General features: G+C 35.2%; 1 protein-coding gene across 1 annotated transcript in view; it reads right to left on the reverse strand.

Moving 5' to 3' along the window:
- tradd (tnfrsf1a-associated via death domain) overlaps positions 1-16,775 on the reverse strand; it is a 44,915-nt gene continuing 28,140 nt past the window's right edge. The window contains exons 2-6 of the mRNA XM_028809391.2: positions 15,354-15,431; positions 9,729-9,879; positions 8,982-9,259; positions 8,420-8,552; positions 1-2,227 (exon numbers count right to left, since the gene is read on the reverse strand). Coding sequence (XP_028665224.1) covers positions 1,935-2,227; positions 8,420-8,552; positions 8,982-9,259; positions 9,729-9,879; positions 15,354-15,359 — 861 coding nt within the window. The 5' untranslated portion in view covers positions 15,360-15,431 and the 3' untranslated portion in view covers positions 1-1,934. The remainder of the gene's footprint in view (positions 2,228-8,419; positions 8,553-8,981; positions 9,260-9,728; positions 9,880-15,353; positions 15,432-16,775) is intronic.

Genomic DNA, 16,775 nt, shown 5'->3' on the forward strand with positions numbered 1-16,775 from the left:
TAACATTACAGACATAATTGAAACAGCCATGCTATTACTCAGAAAAGAAACTGTGATAAAGACTGATCAAAAGGCAGGAACTGAAATGGAAATTCAGCTACTTATGTAGGGCAACAAATCTGTGTGCCTACAGAAACCCATTGAGTATGTCAGCAGGTTTCACTCCCTTTGCTCAAAGAAATCTCACAAGGGCATGTTGTTCAACAATGGTGTAATCTTGCAGCGGAGCATCCATGTTCATTTGACCTTGGCTTCATCTAAACTAAGAGCAGAGCCCAGCACTGTGCGTGTTCGAACTACCTACAAGTCATTGCCAACATGTACTGCGTCAGCTTCTATCCATTAAGGTTACTGCAAAATTTTCAAGTTGCCTTTACTTTTAAATTTAATGTACCCTCATATATCATTGCCTATCACATTCCCCTCCATGAATTTCTGAGCAATTTCCACTATATTACAGGCTAAAACAGGATGACAAAAATAACTCAATTGCTCGAGTTTACGGTTCTGTGACCATTTATGCAATGTTTATGGTGTTGTGTTTAGCATTTACTAAACTATAAAGTTCTGAAAGGATTCTATTCTCTGATGAGCACCCTGCACATTATTCTGCATTGCAGGAAAAATCCCCCCCCCCCCCCCCCCCCAAACAACCTCCTGAAAAACTGATGGTTTCAGTCCATAATTGTGCACAGATGTTGCAGACTTTTTTATTACCACATAAAACAATGTTCCCAAAAACATTTTCAAAGTAAACTAGTTATGGCAAAAAAAACTGTCAGTCTAATAGTATTTTTGGTACTAATAAACCATACTGAAAAAAAAATTTAAGTTTTATTAAAAAAAAACACCTGCATTTGTCACAGCACATACAGTAGCACCCTCAATACAATTCAACATGGCAAAAATACATTATTACCTTTAAAATATAATATCACTTTCGTAGAACAACAGTAGTAAGAAAAAAAAAGCTGCTAATAAATGTATTCTTGGGAAAATTGGTGAAAACCTCTAGGACACAGAATACCTCGACTAACTTGGGTACTGCTTGATATTTTGTTTTCCGAAAAAATATTCATACTCTTTAGATTAGAATGAAAAAGTCAACAGAGACACTATGACCCCACTACAAACTTAACAAATATCATTTTATCTGACCAAACTCTCCCATAAAAATACATATATTAAATTACTAGGAACAGATAATTCTGTAAAGATTGTCGTGTGAACATACTGTAACCATGTGTTTCCTTCTGCATATGGAGGGAGAAGACCGCCAAAGACTCCAGAGGTAGGTTGCGGCTCCCATATTTCTAGAATGGACCCTTCCATGTTGCCTCAGTATGATACGTAGAGCAAATAATAAAAACACTGAACAAGTCAAGTTTACCGGTCTGCATGTTCAGTCAGTATAACAGTAGACTCACTCTGCCTAATATAACAGCAATACAAAATTAACAAATGAAGTTTACATGATTACACGTTCAGTAAGTATAGCACTAAAATCAAATACCAGGTCATCAGGGCAACATAATATCAACAGTACTGTACATCATTTGTTAAATTGCCCAAGCAGGTTTTTATAATCCATGACAACATAAACAATTGAAATGCAAAGAGAAACATTAATCAGAAGTGACACCATGATTACTATAGAAATAACATGGCAAAAAGTTTTGCTGTTTTCATTTATAAACCTGATAAGTGCATAAAGAGTATTACTTTACAGCATTTTTGCTAATTAACTAATGACAATTTCCCAGACATCCTGAACAGTCTGTTTTGTAAACAACCTTACATATATCCAAGTATTTTTCTTTTTTCTCTTATATAAAAAAAGAACACTCAATTTTATTTTTTAAAATAACTTCACAAAACAGCATTGATTATAAACAACTTCTTATTGATATCAATATGAACTGTGTTACTCCATTTTAATGATGGATGCCAAGGATTAGTTCTGCCACACCTGCCAGTTCAGTCTCTTCCAAAGCTGATATTAATCTGCTCAAAGTAGCTTTCTTCCCTTCTGCCTGCATAAATTTCCCCAGCATCTGGTAAGCTTGTTCATACAGGCCTTCCCTGTCATATTCATATGCAAGGTTATCAATGGCTGGATCCTGCAGAGCACGGCAGGTCTTCTGTAAGCAGCGACCAACTTTCTTCCAGCTTTTACCAATTTTTTTAGCAAATGTTTGTTGATCTTCCCCAGTTAGTTTTCTGTCATCTGTAAAAAAAAGTAAATTAGCTGTTTTAACTTTTGGAATTCTCATTTTCTATGTGTTTTTCTTGCCTCAACACCTTTATTCTGTTCAACATGAAATAGCCATGATTTTTCATTAAAAACAAAAGCTTTTTGATGGTTCATAACTTTAAAGACAAGAAGAGACTCCTTTCTTCTCATATTATTCGATCTTAGTGGAAGATCCTAAAGAAACACACTAGATGATTTTTGCATGTTCACAGTTCTATCCATTGACAAATACATCATGAATAAATTCTGTTCCTAGTGGTAACAAAATTATTTCAATAACAGTCATTGGATTATTATTGAAAGACATGTACAGTAAGAAACATGCTAGAGTTTAGAAATGTCTTGAGCATTAGTGGGTGTGTTTAACACTAGAATCCCTGAAGTCTACAAAAAAAGTCGGATTCCCGGGGCATCTTAAATTCCTTCACAACGCTCCATCAGCGTCTTTTGTTTTTAAATGTGTCGATCAGCACAAGCAGCCTGCTATCCCATCCCCCACCGACGCAACTGAAGTCGGACCAAAAATTCTCCCAGCTCAAGTCTGTTTATCTTGGTGTGAGGTGACTGGAGTTGCATAGGGTAAATAATATATCGTTATTTGGAACACGGTAAATAATATATCGTTATTTGGAACACATGTATTTCATGTGTGCTCTGTGTCAACAATGATCTGGGTAAATGTACAATGACAGGAAATGCGAGGCAAGAAATGTTGAACACATTACTAAAACAGAAATTTTTTGCGTGTTATAGTACTAATGACAAAATGTTCACATGAAGGGTATAATGTGTGAAGACTGAAGTACAAATATCAAATAAACACTTTCACAAAACAAGTGCGTTTTTATTCAAGGCTATAACCGAAGAAAAACAAATTGGGTTAGGGGACGATGCTGACACATTCAGTTGGCCAGTGCAGAGGTAAGAACTGCTGTCTCATAATCAGGATGCTGCAGGTTTGATTCCTGCTCTTTCCTGCATTTACCATTTTGAGTAGTGAACTGCTCTTATTGTTACTATTATAGAATAAAAACATACTTTTGATTTGAGTTTGTAACAGCCGGTGTAAATGTATGGTACTTGTAAAGGTTAGCTTTTTTTTTATTATTACTAGGGGGCTTCACCCCCTGCTCGCTTCGCTCGCCAACCCCCGTGTTTGGTTTTCCGGATACACACTTTTAAGATTTTTTTTTCTTAAAATTGTTGCTATTTCATTAGTTTCACTTTTATTTCAGAACTTCTGTAAAAACAATATCTGTAATCTTGCGAGTCCCAATATGCTGAATCTTTTTAATGAGGTCAGGATAGGTTTCTCTGTTTGGAATTTCAGCACAGACAAAACGATCTACAGCAGTTAATTTTTTTTTTACAAAGTAAAAATGTAAGTAGAGTTCTGCATTGGACTCCTGTCTGTAAAGTTGTACTATTTTCCTCTCACAGTTCCAAAAGTACATGGGGTTACCAAGGTGATACCCCAGCTTTTGTCTAGGTTTTTGTACAAGGGATAGACAGAACGTTTTTGACTCCTGGGGTAAATGTAGCTTTTTAAATAAGCAGATAGATAAATATATATACATGAACAAAGTAACCAATAAATGTATTTGCGGTAAACTCCGTTTTTGAAATTCTCAACATTCTTTATTTGTCACATGCATAGTTATACAGGACAACATGCATCCTGATCCGTTTATCAAAAACTGTGCAAAGTTAGAAGAATATCAGTTAGATTAACAAAAAGTCAGATTGAAAGGTAACAGCATAGCTAATAAATAAGTACAATTATGTGAATAAAGTAAAATTAAGTGTTAAGGTGCAATAGAGTAGTAATTATTGTGCAAAGCCAACGTTAGACTGGTGCATAGTTAAATGAGGCAGTTTGTTTGTTTGCGCTACTGCAATCTTTACTTTCTTTTTTTATATTTTCTAATTTTCCTACTTTCATATCCTTTAACTTTCTCCACGTGTGTATAGCACAGTTTTTTTTTTTGTTTTTTTTGTGCCTTTCTAATTTCACTGGTTTCATAGTCTCTAACCTGCTCTGCATGTGTTTAGTGTCAACGTTTGTAAACGTCTTTATGAAGTTCTACTTTCTTTTACTCACTGTCTTTTAATTCTGATCTGGATTGGACATGCTTTTTCAATTCCACTTGTTCCAGGCTGATAATTACTTTCCTTATTTTCTGAATTTGCACCTCGATTATTCTTTTTTGCTCTTTTTTCTGTCCAATGCATTGAGTCTCTTTTCTTCGTGCTGCTTTCTTCCTCGCTTAGATGTCGACATTTAATTTATAACGTACTGTCCTTATATGCTTTATATGCGCTGAGAGCCCTGGATCTGTGTGTGCTCAAATCCTTCACAAGACTGAATATTTTGCTGCCTATTGTCCTATTTGATACATTGTAAGTAGGGCGTGTCTTTGGTCTCGCGGGTAGACAGAATGACTTCGTCCGTTCATTGGTAATTCCATTAAATGCCATCCGCTTTTCACTGCACTAACGTATCGAGTATCTAAATATGCTTGAACTTCGTCCTGTGCTTGTTCTTTCGATAAAGTTTCGCGTACTCTATCGTGTGCTTTATGAATGTACTTGTAGATGTACTTAATACTCATCACTGATGCACAATATTCGACATTAATATGACAGTCGAATCTTTTTAGTAAATACGGGTTAAATGGTACAATCGTTGAATTATCGATCCTCACAATTTTTTCATCTTTCTTTCCGTGATAAGTGTGTTTTTCGTGACGATTATCTCTTCGCCGATAGTCTGGAAAGCCAGACATAGTCATATCTGTTGTTTGAATAAAAGCTTTTGGAAATTTTTTTAAACACTTTTTTTCTTTCGAGTCCCAACATGCTGAATCTTTTAAATGAGGCCCGTGAGACATGTGTTTAATGACTTTGTACCATAATTCAGGATAGCTTTCTCTGTTTGGAATTTCAGCACAGACAAAATGGTCGACATCATCAGCAGTTAATAAATTTTTTTGTAAAGTAACCAATAAATGCATGTGAGGTAAACCCCGTTTTTGAAATTCGATCGTGTAAGTGTATGCTCGGATTTGCCCGAATACTGTTTCGAGTTCTTTCAATAAAATTAATACTTTCTGATAAAACAATCTACTTACGAATGTTGGAATATCTTGTGCTGATGTAGCTGGTGGCATTTTTTTCAAGAATCTCCGGATTTCTGGCCATTGTGGATTGCATGTCATTGTAATAAATAACTTTGGCCGTTTGCGCTAATGCGATCTTTAGTTTCTTTGTTTTGACACTTTATTTTTTTTCTGTTTTCATATTCTGTATCTTGCTCTGCATGTGTTTTGCGCCTGCGTTTTTTTTGCGTCTTTTGAATTCCACTGTTTTCATTATCTCTCACCTGATCTGTGTGTTTTTTGCCCCCTTGTTTTTTAACATGTTTATGACGTTTTACTTTTTTTTGTACCCATTTTTTTCTCTCCATCGCTTTTGGGTGTCTTTTCTCCGCGCTTTTCTTTCTTCTTTGTTTAATCGTCAATGTATCATTTCTACCGTATTGACCTTATACACTTTATATGCACTGAGAGCCCTGGAGCTGTGTGTGCTGCATGACTGCCTTTACACTACTGATTTGTTTTTTTTTTATCTTGTTTATAAGTAGGGTGTGTCTTGCAAGACTCTCGTTCTATGTTCCCGCGAGACGCACCATGGCAGGTCTCTTTCGTCTCGCGGGTCTTTAAATTATCTTCCAAGAGGATCACGTATCGTAGACTATCAGGACAGGGGACAGGATTTCTTTTTATAATAGAGATTATTCAGTTTTATTCTCTCAGTCACATTCACGCTCCCCCCGATCTGACACTGTTAGTTTTCAAATAAAGACATGCTATACAGAGGTGAACTCAGAACAGGATGAGGTTCTCCATCAGAGAAAGAGAACAGAAGCCCTCCCCTCAAGAGACGTCCACTCACATATAAGAACAACGCAGATGCACCAGGCGTAAAGGCGGAAGATGGCACCGTTTGGAAGCAGCTAGAGGTCGGGCGTCATTCTGCCAGTGAATCTGACACACACACATGTCCTTCAATGAAATAGCAGGGCCTACAGAGCTCGCCAAGGTATTGTGTAAGGATCTGTTTGCGATTATGTTTTTTGATTGTCTTTATATTAGAAAAAACATTTATATGTTACTTATATAAAAGCCACATTGAATGTTGTTTAGGGCGGCACGGTGGCGCAGTGGGTAGCGCTGCTGCCTCGCAGTTGGGAGATCTGGGGACCTGGGTTCGATTCCCGGGTCCTCCCTGCGTGGAGTTTGCATGTTCTCCCCGTGTCTGCGTGGGTTTCCTCCGGGCGCTCCAGTTTCCTCCCACAGTCCAAAGACATGCAGGTTAGGTGGATTGGCGATTCTAAATTGGCCCTAGTGTGTGCTTGGTGTGTGGGTGTGTTTGTGTGTGTCCTGCAGTGGGTTGGCACCCTGCCCAGGATTGTTTCCTGCCTTGTGCCCTGTGTTGGCTGGGATTGGCTCCAGCAGACCCCCGTGACCCTGTGTTCAGATTCAGCGGGTTGGAAAATGGATGGATGGATGAATGTTGTTTACCTTGATTTAGTTACTTATCTTCCTAAAGCATAAAGTCACAAGTAGACTACAGAGCTTCCTGTGTCTGATTGAAAGTACATGTGCAAAGCCAAAAAAGCGCACTTGTTTTGTTTTACTTGTACCTTTTGTGAAAGTGTTTATGTGATATTTGGACTCTAGTTTTCACACATTAACACTTCATGTCATTAGTACTATAAGATGAAAAAGCTTTCCGTTTTAGTTATGTGTTCAACATTTCCTGCTTCGCATTTCTTGTCATCCTACATTCACATAGATCGTTGTACACACGAAACACACATGAAATGCATGTGTTCCAAATAATGAGATATTATTTACCCAGTACAATTCCAGACACCTCACAACCAGATAAACAGACTTGAGCTAGAAGAATTTTGCGTCTCACTTCAGCTGCATCGGTGGGGGATAGGTTAGCAGGCTGCTCGCTGCCAGTGCCAATCGACACATTTGCAAAACACAGACGCTGATAAGGAGGTGCGACGGAATTTAAGGTGGCCTGGGATTACAACTTTTTTCGTAGGCTTCAGAGATTCTAGTTTTAATGTCTGCCATGAAGGACACCAGATTGTGACAAGATAGAACAAGGGATCACAAGTTCAGTAGCAACCCACAAAATAATTTGTAAGTGAATCTGAATGGAAAAACAGGTAAGACTAATTACTTTTGCATTGTCAAGTACTCAAACACATGAATTCATATTTACCTCAAATGCTTTCACACAAACAAGTTAAGAAAGAATATGAAACTAAAACTTTTTTGTTCAAAAACATCCACAAGTGAAACCTAATGTTCTTAATGTCGGGCTACTTCAAAGAATTGGAGATGCATGCAATGCATTACTTTCAAAGCTTTTACAATATTATGTCATGACACTAAGGGCTCCCTGTGTTAAGTTTTGATCTTGCAACTTCATGCTTTCTCCTTCATTATATGATCACTGAACCAGTCATTCATAGCAAATGTACTTCTCCCATTGATTATATGTGAATCAAAGGCAAAATATATTAGTATAAAGGAGAATCTAACATCATTTGTTTTTATCTTTAATACTGCACTAACGTATAGAAACCCAATACAATACAATATAGATGTATGCCTCATACATTTGAAACTTCTTTTCCTCATTCCAGAAGTTCTATGCAGTAACTACCTCAGAAGTTCAGTTAGCTGCACAGTCTTAAGAAGTAGTTATCAGTCTACATGTAGTCATCTCATTTTATTTTTTTAAATATTACTGTTTACAACTGTTTTCCTGCAGAACTGATTAATGTGAACTGTTAAAAAAAAATCTGAGGTACCAGATGAACTGTGATCCTGAAGTTTTGGGAATGTCTTTATATATCCATCCATTGTATAAACCCGTTTATCCAGAGCAGGGTTATGGGGAAGCTGAAGGCTATAAGGAAGTTCTGCAAATTTATTAAAAATCAGAAGTTGAAATTTCTCATACATATAAGTATTCAGACCCTTAATTCAGTGCTTTGTAAATGCTTTGTAACAACAGTACAATGGCTAATTACCTCAGATCACCCCAGTAACTGCAAAGTACCTATTCCAGTCTTACCAAAGTGTTTGTCCTGAAACAAGAAAGTAGAGCAAGGTGTCCCCGCTGGACGTGGAGGTTCCCTGCTATTCAATGTAGCTTTCTTTAGTCTGGTTTCCAACTCTTCAATCTCATCATCTTTCAATCTATTTGGCTGAAATAAAAAAGGATGGATCAATCTTTTCAAATAATCAACACTGATCAACAATTTGTCCAAGTACAACACTTCCAGTTTATAAAACAATTACAAAGCTGAGTCACTGATTGGGTATACTAAGGCTGAGTTGTCTTTGGTATTTGTATGTATGCTTTTAATGCAGTGTTTTATTTATGCCTTCTTTGTGGGTATACTTTTACTGCAATTCAGTTTGAAATTTGTATGCAATTTGTTGTAAAAGGATTTTTTTTGCATTATTTAATAAATTATTGCCACATTTATTTAATTATTTAATGGTGGCATCTCTCTAAGATGAGATTTCCATGCCACTAGTTAGCAACCATTGCCACCAACTAATAAAAATTTCATAGAGGAGACACTTATTTATATTTTTGGTTAGACGAAAACTAGACATGTTTTTCTTACCTGTGCCTCCATGATGTTATGTACACATTTGTCCTGCTCTGCAATGAAGTCATCCAGGATTTTACTGTATGTTTTCAACTGAGTCTCAAATCGTGGATCTTCAGAAGGCACAAGAACTTTCGTATGTTGAATCAGTGACTGCTGGAGACCTTTACTTCTGTAGCTGTCTAGAAACTTCCTGCAGCTATTTTCCTTTATGAACTTGATATGAAGTATTATTTCTAAGTCATCTGCAATGATTTTCAATATCTCAAAACCATCAATGCCACCAGCTGCATCTTTTAGCACAAAAAAGAATTTAAAATTTGTTAATATCTCAACTCTGAACATAATAAAACCTATACAATAGAATTCAATTTAACATATACAATAACTATCCAAAAGAGATGCATATTTTTAAGATTACCATGATTAGTATTAGTTAAACTTCAAATAGTAAGTAGGTAAAATAACTAAGAAATAATAAAGTAAAACAATCATAAATGAGTTTAAATTTTTCAATTCCACACACAATTCATGATATATAAGCAAATGACTCTCCACAAAATGTACTGTAATTTATAATTATAATTATAAGTAATAACAGCAATAATAATTGTCCACTAGATATAGCCATCACACACAAATACTACAGAATTTTCTTTTTCTTACATTATATAATCATAAAATGATCTAAATCGAGTACACTATTATAAATGGCAAAGCCTTTAAAACTAACAGAAAACAATCTTAATATTTTAGACATACCTACAAGTGCTATCTTAAGAGTTTTGAACACCTTGTCTTTCTTATCTGGGTTATTATATAGGGCAGAAAGATTCACCACATTCGACTTTGAACGAATGAACAACAAGACACTTCCAGAAAAGGTCCCAGATCCAGGTGATGAGTACTGCGCCTGAAAAAGTAAGATCATTGCTGTTTTGTGTTCTTTTAAGAAACTCTAATACTGCAGTTCCTGACAATAAATATTAATTTTTCAGAAAAAAAAAAAACTACACTGAGTCAACAATGTTGTGTTTTATTAATAAAAAAAGAAATTTATTGTTTCTTCCTCTTAAACTTACTATCCTGAGTGCTAGTTCATTCTTGCCACTGCACAATTTTAAATCTTGCCTGAAATTATCAACGACATATTCGATTTTGGAGCTTATTTCTTTGAAGGTACTAGAGATAAACTGACAATAATGACCCTATAAACCTGTAAAGGTATATAAAGCTGAAATAGCTCGTTTCAATGAGACCAAAAACAAATACTTAAAGTGTAACTAAGCAACTGCCAATCTAAGATTTTCAATTGAAATTCAACAATCTACAAAGCTTACTTTAAAAAAAAATTTATAAGAAAATTGGAAAATTAATAGCAGTAGCACAAATGTTTCTATCAGAAATGAAGAGGTATTATTCTACAGCTGTAAAACAGTCTCCACATAAGGCTTTTACTGCAATACATAGTGCTGTGCTCTAACTTCAATGCAGAGATAAACATGAGTATGCAGAAACAGTAGCCACGGCAGAAGGCACAATAAAAATATACCCCACACATACCTTTATATCCATCTATCCCGTTCATATTCACAGGTACAAAAATGTGTATATGGGCCTTTGCTCTCAGTGGTTACGATCTGTGTACACCAAAGAATCAGTGCATCTCTTAGCGAGAATGAGTTAACATTTAATTGTATATAAAGTTTTTTTTAATGCTACATTATACACTATGTTCAAGCTTGTTAGATAACAGGAGCAAATAGCAGGGGGAAAAAAGTTGTTTCTTAAACTTTAATCTAGGAATTAGTAGTAAAATGTATTAAATCTTATAGTAAGCTGATGTAGTTTGAGGAATGAATGCATTAAGGTTCTTAAGTTGTCTTTTGTAAAATTACTGACATGCCAACATTTTTCTTTTCAGCTTATATGTTGTGACTGTAACCTGTGCAGCACAAAACAAAGGCATCACTTGATGCAAGAATAATCTGTGGGGAAAAAACAAAATCTTCTGGATTTCTATGTTATTATGGTTAAAAAATTATAATGGAACATTTGTAACATCCATCATTTTATCATGTAAAATAGTTTATTGGTTCAGAAATTACTTATGAGATGGTATTCCAGTGTTTGACCATACAAAAGGTGGATAATTGTTAACTTCATTATGGTCTCCTGCAATAACAAAGCTTTAGTACAAAGGTGACTAACTTGGCAGCATACTGTTGCAATGATTATGCTGTACCTAGACCATGTCATATTAAGATCATATATTTTGCTATATATTCAGTTTATAGGCATTTAATATTAATGCCATAAATAAAATAAAAAATATTGCTGTGAAATATTAGTTTAAGGGAAATTTGCATTGCATTTTCTCAAATCTCAACAGTTGGTGGAAGTATCCAGTTATCAGTCTACAAAGATAATTTTCTCTTAAAGAAGGTCTAATAATACTACAAGGCTGATGAGGAGCACGGAAGCAGTAAGAGATTCTGGGTAAGTGAGCTGGAAGCAGAAAAGGGGAAAGACAGCTAAGGCGAGAAAAATGTGTAATAAAATCTGGGTAAGTGAGATGGAAGCAGAAAAGGGGAAAGACAGCTAAGGTGAGAAAATGTGTAATAAAATCCCTAACTTTCTTGTCCAATGACACAAAAATAAGAGTGCACAAAAAAAGGAGAAAAACTACAGGGGATAATGTGGATGACTGCAATAGAGGAATGTCACATGACTTAGAAACTGGACTCTGTGGAAGCAATTTCAATGACCTGTAAACACACTGCCAGTCACGGACATTCATTTGCTGTTTATTAAGAGTTTCTCTTACAACTGTATTGCTTGTTTGAGATGTTGGCAGTTCTAAACAGCATTGTTGCTAGTTTAAATTTTCATGAACTGTTTTGTAGACTTAACTGTTTAAAAGTAAAAACTGACTCATAATATACTCCCCAAACCTTTGCAAATTTTGAAAAAAACATTTTAGTTTGTGACACCAGAGTAAAACAATTTTAGCTCTCAGACCGCTGCTGCTACCCTTCTGCAGGAAGGCTAAAAGAAGCCACACTGTGATGTAGTAAATAAGGATATTAATTCTAAACGAGAAGGTCGCTGATTCAGCTCCTGCCTCTGATCAACTGTGTGACCCTGATAAAGTTACTTGACCTGCCTGTCCTGATAATATGGTGGTACTTGTAAAGTTCTATAGAAAGACACTATATAAAATCTAGATTTTGTTTGATTGTGCAGTTCTATACAAAAATGTGCAGGTTGTCTTTTTTTACTTTTATGATCAGCCTTCATGAGAGATTCCCATACCTTTTCTAAAAGTCATTCAGTTTCTAAATGATAACAGGATGATTTCTTTTTCAACATTCAACCATGGTGCATATGTACCATATATATATATATATATATATATATATATATATATATATATATATATATATACTACACTTCCTTAGAAGACTGGCGTCCTTCAACATCTGCAATAAGATGCTGCAGATGTTCTATCAGACGGTTGTAGCGAGTGCCCTCTTCTACGCGGTGGTGTGCTGGGGAGGCAGCATAAAGAAGAAGGACGCCTCACGCCTGGACAAACTGGTAAGGAAGGTAGGCACTATTGTTGGCATGGAGCTGGACAGCTTGACATCCGTGGAAGAGCGACGGGCGCTCAGCAGGCTCCTATCAATTATGGAGAATCCACTGCATCCACTAAACAGTGTCATCTCCAGACAGAGGAGCAGCTTCAGCGACAAACTGCTGTCACTGTCCTGCTCCACTGACAGACTGAGGAGATCGTTCCCCACCCAAACTATGTGACTCTTCAATTCCACCCGGGGGGGTAAACGTTAACATTATTCAAAGTAATAATAATAGTGGGTTTTTTTTGTATCAGTATGCTGCTGCTGGAGTATGTGAATTTACCCTTGGGATTAGTTAAGTATCTATCTATCTATCTATTTGAAACAAGAATTATCCTTGATTGAGCTTAGACAGATATATGAAATGCATTTCTAATCAGTCAGAACAACACTGACATATGACTTTGCTAAATGTGTATCTCTACAAATTGAGTTCATTATTTATATTACCACTAAACCTGATAATACTGAAGATTGCATTGTGGTGCTGCACACCATCTATTTAACAGTATACAGTTAATGGTGAGCGAGTGCGGAATTTCAATATGTATTCTGGATGGGCGGCAAATCTTAACTTGGTGGGGTCATCAGGTTAATTGACAATTTTAGAAATGGCTCAGAGGCAGGATTAAGAAAGGAAGAACATCGGGGGATACAAGTATGGTGATTATGCCAAACTCCTGGGCCAATGGTTCAAAACAGAGAAGCACACTAATGTGCAGCCAGCTTTTAATATGAATATCTAATTCTAAAAAAATAATATTTTGACTAGATATTTAAAATAACATTTAAGATATATTAAAAATAATAAAAATATTTTATTAATCATATGAATCAATCAATGAATTATACATAGAACAAACTATAAATCAATCAGTGCTAATACTATAAACTTATGGCTGATATTAAAGCAAATTAAATCAACGTTGGCACTTTTCCCCTAACCAAAAAAACAATATAAGTTAGTTCCTCCTATGTGGTGAAATATTAAAATCTTAACAAAGGCCCTTTTATGCATCCTAATATATTAATAAATTCATATAAAATTCAAAAAAGGCTGCTCCTCCGAGAGAAAGATGTCATTGTCTCCAGTGAGTTATGGAGGGTGTAATAGGATTCTTCCAAAATAATAAAATGACGATGAGCTAACAGTAAGATATCACAATAGATTTTTCTTGAATTTTTCCATCAGGTGTTACTTCAACTAATACTGTCAAAGGATCTGAAGTAGTCCAAAACTATTTGTTAAATAAGCAAAAAAAAAAAAAAAGTTTTTTCAATAGGGCGTTCCAATAACGTATATTCTATTGAGGTAGGTGCTTAACCACATTGTTCCCAATCAAATCTTGTCCTGCATATTCAGTATTATTGATAAGCTTATTCAAGATAGATGCAGGCAATGCATAATTTTCAAATGAATTACACCTTGGATGCATATATTGAATGTGTATATTGTTGATGGCTGACTTCTATGTAGTGTGTGAGATTCTAATTACAATTTTCTTCACCAACATTTTCCTAGTTCATCTACAGGTGCTTTCTTTGAAATAATGTTGTAAAGTCTGTGAAATGCTGACCAACCATACCTTCATTATCATTAGACAGCAAAGTTTCAATTTTAGAGTTCCAATCATGGAAAAATTAAGAAAGATTAGGGCAGCTGGACAGGATTTTACTTTTAACAATTTTTTAACTTGTAAACAAGTAAAAGTAATGTGCTACTGGAATTTTGTAATTGTTCAAAAAATACAAATCTCTCAATATAGCAGTCTCTAAATGTCTAAGTATGAAGTACCTTCAATGTCTTAAACATTGAAGGGGTTAATAATGTTTGGAATAAATTGATATTGCATGCAAGAGCAGCTGAAAATAGCATTTAATACAAAATTAAATCTCCTGCCATTATGAGCTTATGAGAGGTTAATTCCTTATCGTATAAATTTGTTGAATACACTGTATAGGAGCTGGAATTTCTCTCATTTAATTTAGTTTTCCTGCAACCATATTATAAGGCACTAAAGTCCAATATTATCCCTGTAGATATGAAGGATAATTTATGTTTTTAATATCTTTCAAAATTGGGAAAAAAAAACAAAACACTTTTTAATCTTTCCAGGAGAATTCTACATTTTGCTCGCCTCTTTAAACTTTTTCCATAATTTCTGCTGCTGAATCTTGCAACTAGTCATGTCTCAGAATGGAGTGTCTGTCGCTGACAAATGGAAGAGATGAAAAAGACATCTTTAATTCATATACATTTAAAGTATCTTTATTTGTCAAATTACCTGGTATAAAACTAATTTCACATTTCTTATCAAAAGCTCCATAGGAACTATTTAAAACAGAAATAACAATATTTTTACTCTACACTTTGACTAGTCAAAATGTAATTGAAGACATCAAACTTGAAATTAACACAAAATATTAAGTGTTAAAATGGCTTCCCATACACATGTCCTTGTATGGATCCAAAACAGGTGACTGAGCCACCTTAGCCATCCCTCTGAACACAACCCATGCTTCTGCCACCAGTAAACACAAGGAGACTTGGAGAACAATCAGACATAATGCATACTGTTACTAGTCAACACCAGGCATTACTACAGAAACACAAACTTTTATTCTAGTTCAAACAGTTATATATGGAAAAGGTTTTTTGCTTTGATTATAATGTGGTTAAAGTAATTAATTAAACATTAGCTCTTTATGGACTACTTCTGATAACCAGTATAAAGCAGAAACTTACCTGCATCTTATCTATTCATTAGGCATCACGTCCTTGTCAATCTATAGCTCCATCTGCTTTGTTAAATACACATGGCCCCTTGAAAAATGAACAGTTACAAAAATCAATGTAAATCATGTGTCTATTCTTTCTGGAAATGTTATAATACATTTGCTTAAAACAAGAACTCAGGCATTTGGTGTTCTGTTAAGTCTTTTGGTGGCACTGCTTCAAATGCCTTTAGTTTAATACTGACCTCCACTGCAGATACTTAAAAATAATTATACATAACACAGGTGTTAAAGGATAAGTCAAACTTATAGCTTCACAAACATGGAATATATGCATTTGCCACATGAAATTGTGTTCTAAAGTAAAGCACTTTCTATAAATTTAAAAAGATATCTTGCCTGCACAGGTGCTTTACACTGTAGGCTATGGGGTATGGAGGATAAGCTTAAAAACAAATCAACTATATCCATTTTTCAAATCAAGACAGTTGCTGTGTAATGATCTGTGTATTGCAATTACACACACATCTCTCTATTATAAAAAAAAAAATCTTGCGACAATACAAGACTTTTTTCCTATGATGAGACGTGATCTTTGGAAGAGAGATCTTTTGAAGAGAGACACTTTCACATCCTTCACAACGGCGTGTAGCGCTGGGGGGGGGGGGGGGGGGGTGTGTGAAGGGGTTGGCGAGCAAAGCGAGCAGGGGGTGAAGCCCCCTAGTTGTATAATAGTTTATACTGTACATGTCATTTTTGAATGAAAACACCAATTTTATGAGATTCAGCCATTTTGAAAGAAGACCAGCTATGTGCAATGGCACATGAATATTTAACTTGTGCAATAAATTAAATAAAAAAATGAAATTGCAACTTTTTCATATTAACTATATTTAAAAACACTGAACAAACTTATCATGCTTTGTTTTCTCTTCACGGCTATGAAAAAAAACAAGAGTGTAACATAAATGAAGAACTACAACAAAAATGACTAACATTTAAAGAATAATCAAATTAAGTAAGGAAAACAACTGCAAAATAAAGTAATATGTGTGCCCTTAAACAAGTGAAGAATATAGTCTATTATTGTTTGAAATATGGTACATAGTCTATTATGTTTTTATTAAAAAAAAATCCTGCGGCTGCTCTAAATAGTCAATTTTGAAAGTACATTCTGGTCCTCTAATATAGAAGGGCTCAGTTATTGTCAATGACAAGATATGCTGCACAATAAATGTGGTTTCATATATTATCTGGCATTAAAGCAGCAGCAGATGTGGTGGCTGTCACTCCTGGTAATGTTGATGTAAACTAGTGAGCACAAACAGTGCCTTGTGGATTGATCCACATTATGCTGCACTGTGCTGTCAAATTCTGCATTCACGCACAAAGACTAACGGCAAAATTATTCAGAGGCAAAGGACAATAAATT

The sequence above is a fragment of the Erpetoichthys calabaricus genome, chromosome 9, assembly GCF_900747795.2.
Source record: "Erpetoichthys calabaricus chromosome 9, fErpCal1.3, whole genome shotgun sequence".
NCBI lineage: Eukaryota > Metazoa > Chordata > Cladistia > Polypteriformes > Polypteridae > Erpetoichthys > Erpetoichthys calabaricus.